General features: G+C 48.4%; 1 protein-coding gene across 1 annotated transcript; it reads left to right on the top strand.

Moving 5' to 3' along the window:
* Positions 1–201: 201 nt before the first annotated feature.
* LOC120292633 lies at positions 202–1315 on the top strand. Its single transcript, XM_039310911.1, has one exon. It carries the CDS (start codon positions 608–610, stop codon positions 1313–1315), a length of 708 nt encoding a protein of 235 aa, XP_039166845.1. The 5' UTR covers positions 202–607.
* Positions 1316–1625: the final 310 nt, after the last annotated feature.

Raw genomic sequence — 1625 nt, 5'->3', positions numbered from 1 at the left:
CTAGAATTATTTTCCTTTTTTTTTTTTTTTGACTTTTTCTTTGCCTTTCCAGTGGCCTCGCCCGGCGCCGCCGTCACCCCACCGACACCCATCGAGGCCGGCCCTCACCTTGGCCAGGGCGGTCATGCCAAGCGTCGGTTGGGCGCCCTTGCCTAGGCGAGACCAAGCCTCGGCAAGGGCATAATTCCTGCATGTTTAGGACTTTTTCGACAATTTTCCCGTGTCTCATTTTGGAAACATCTCGATATGTTTTCTGCGTCTGTACATGCATCAGGAGCTGATTGATATGCAAAGTGAAAGTTCCAATTCTTCATGTGGGGCAAGACTAAAAATTTTTATGCCTTGTGTCCGCACTTTCCCTTCTTGACGCAACTTCTTCTCTTGTGTACACTCAATTTACGACCATCACCACCATCCCCGAAAGCATAATTCCCTCCCTTCCTTCAACAGCGAGCCAAGAGAAAGAGAGATCAACCTGGTAAAATCCCTGATCAGCCCTGGTCTTTCCACGACCGGCTAACGAGGAAATTCTCATCTCAAAGCAACTGCTATAAGTAGCCATTTCCAGGGTTCTTTTCCGCATTGCTAGAAGCCAAATTTCTCTACCATGAGGTACGAAGAGATCAAACTCTCCATTCACCGACACTACCTGAAGCCCGAGGACAGCAAGGTCCTGTTCAGATGCGACGGGTGCAAGCAGGACGGCATCGGGTTATCCTACCGCTGCGACAAGTGCAACTTCGACCTGCACTTCCACTGCGCCAAAACACCCAATACGATATCTCACCCCTCCTACGGCAAGCGCTCCTTCAAGTTCATGTCGGAGCCCCCGAAGGGGAGGCCCCCCTGTTGCGATGCATGCGGGAATGACGTGACTGGCTTCTTCTACTGCTGCGAGGCCAAAGGGGTCAAGGTCAACCTCCACCCGTGCTGTGCAAAGCTGCCAAAGGAGCTGGACCACGGCAAGATGAAGTTCTCCTTGTGGTTGCAGGTGACTACGTCTTGCCATAAGTGTGAGAAGGAAAGGAAGAGCTGGGTCTATAGGTCCGAGTGCGACAAGAAGTACACTTTGCATGTTGCTTGTGCGAGGGAGATGCTGATGGAGTGGTGGCGGAATGGCGACGGTGGTACTAGCACAGGGCTTCCGACTGGAGTCCCCTGCTTGAAGGACAGGCTCCAGGTACCACATAAAATGAGCAAGAGCAAGAAGAAGTGGTGGAAGATGCTTCTTTTGGCTCTTCGATTCATGATATCTGCGTGGGCAGGTGACCCGACGACCCTTATTGCTGGCGTTTTGAGCTCGATTATGTCTTGAGCATGACCGGTGATGTGTTGATCGGGGGTGGACGATGAATTTGCTTTTTAAGGATATAAAGAACGTGCGTGCGAAACGATTTGGATGGTGCGTGTATGATATTAGAAATTAAATCAAATTCATCGGTGCTTCGATACTTGTATTGAAAAAGAGTCATAATTGCAATATTATCTTTAACGAGTCTGTTCGTCATTATCCATTATGAGTCTATTCCTATTTCTAAGTGTAGTGAATGTTTTTAGAGATAAAGTGAGATATGGAGATATTTTATTACATCTTATTCAGAACGCTAGCTTTTCCTACTAGAAAG

This window comes from Eucalyptus grandis, chromosome 4, assembly GCF_016545825.1.
Source record: "Eucalyptus grandis isolate ANBG69807.140 chromosome 4, ASM1654582v1, whole genome shotgun sequence".
Taxonomy (NCBI): domain Eukaryota; kingdom Viridiplantae; phylum Streptophyta; class Magnoliopsida; order Myrtales; family Myrtaceae; genus Eucalyptus; species Eucalyptus grandis.
The sequence above is the reverse complement of the archived record's forward strand: the minus strand, read 5'-3'. Positions and strand labels throughout refer to the sequence as shown.

Bases quoted from the DNA above. Each gene is read 5' to 3' on its own strand.
- LOC120292633 (XM_039310911.1), top strand. From the start codon at position 608: ATGAGGTACGAAGAGATCAAACTCTCCATTCACCGACACTACCTGAAG.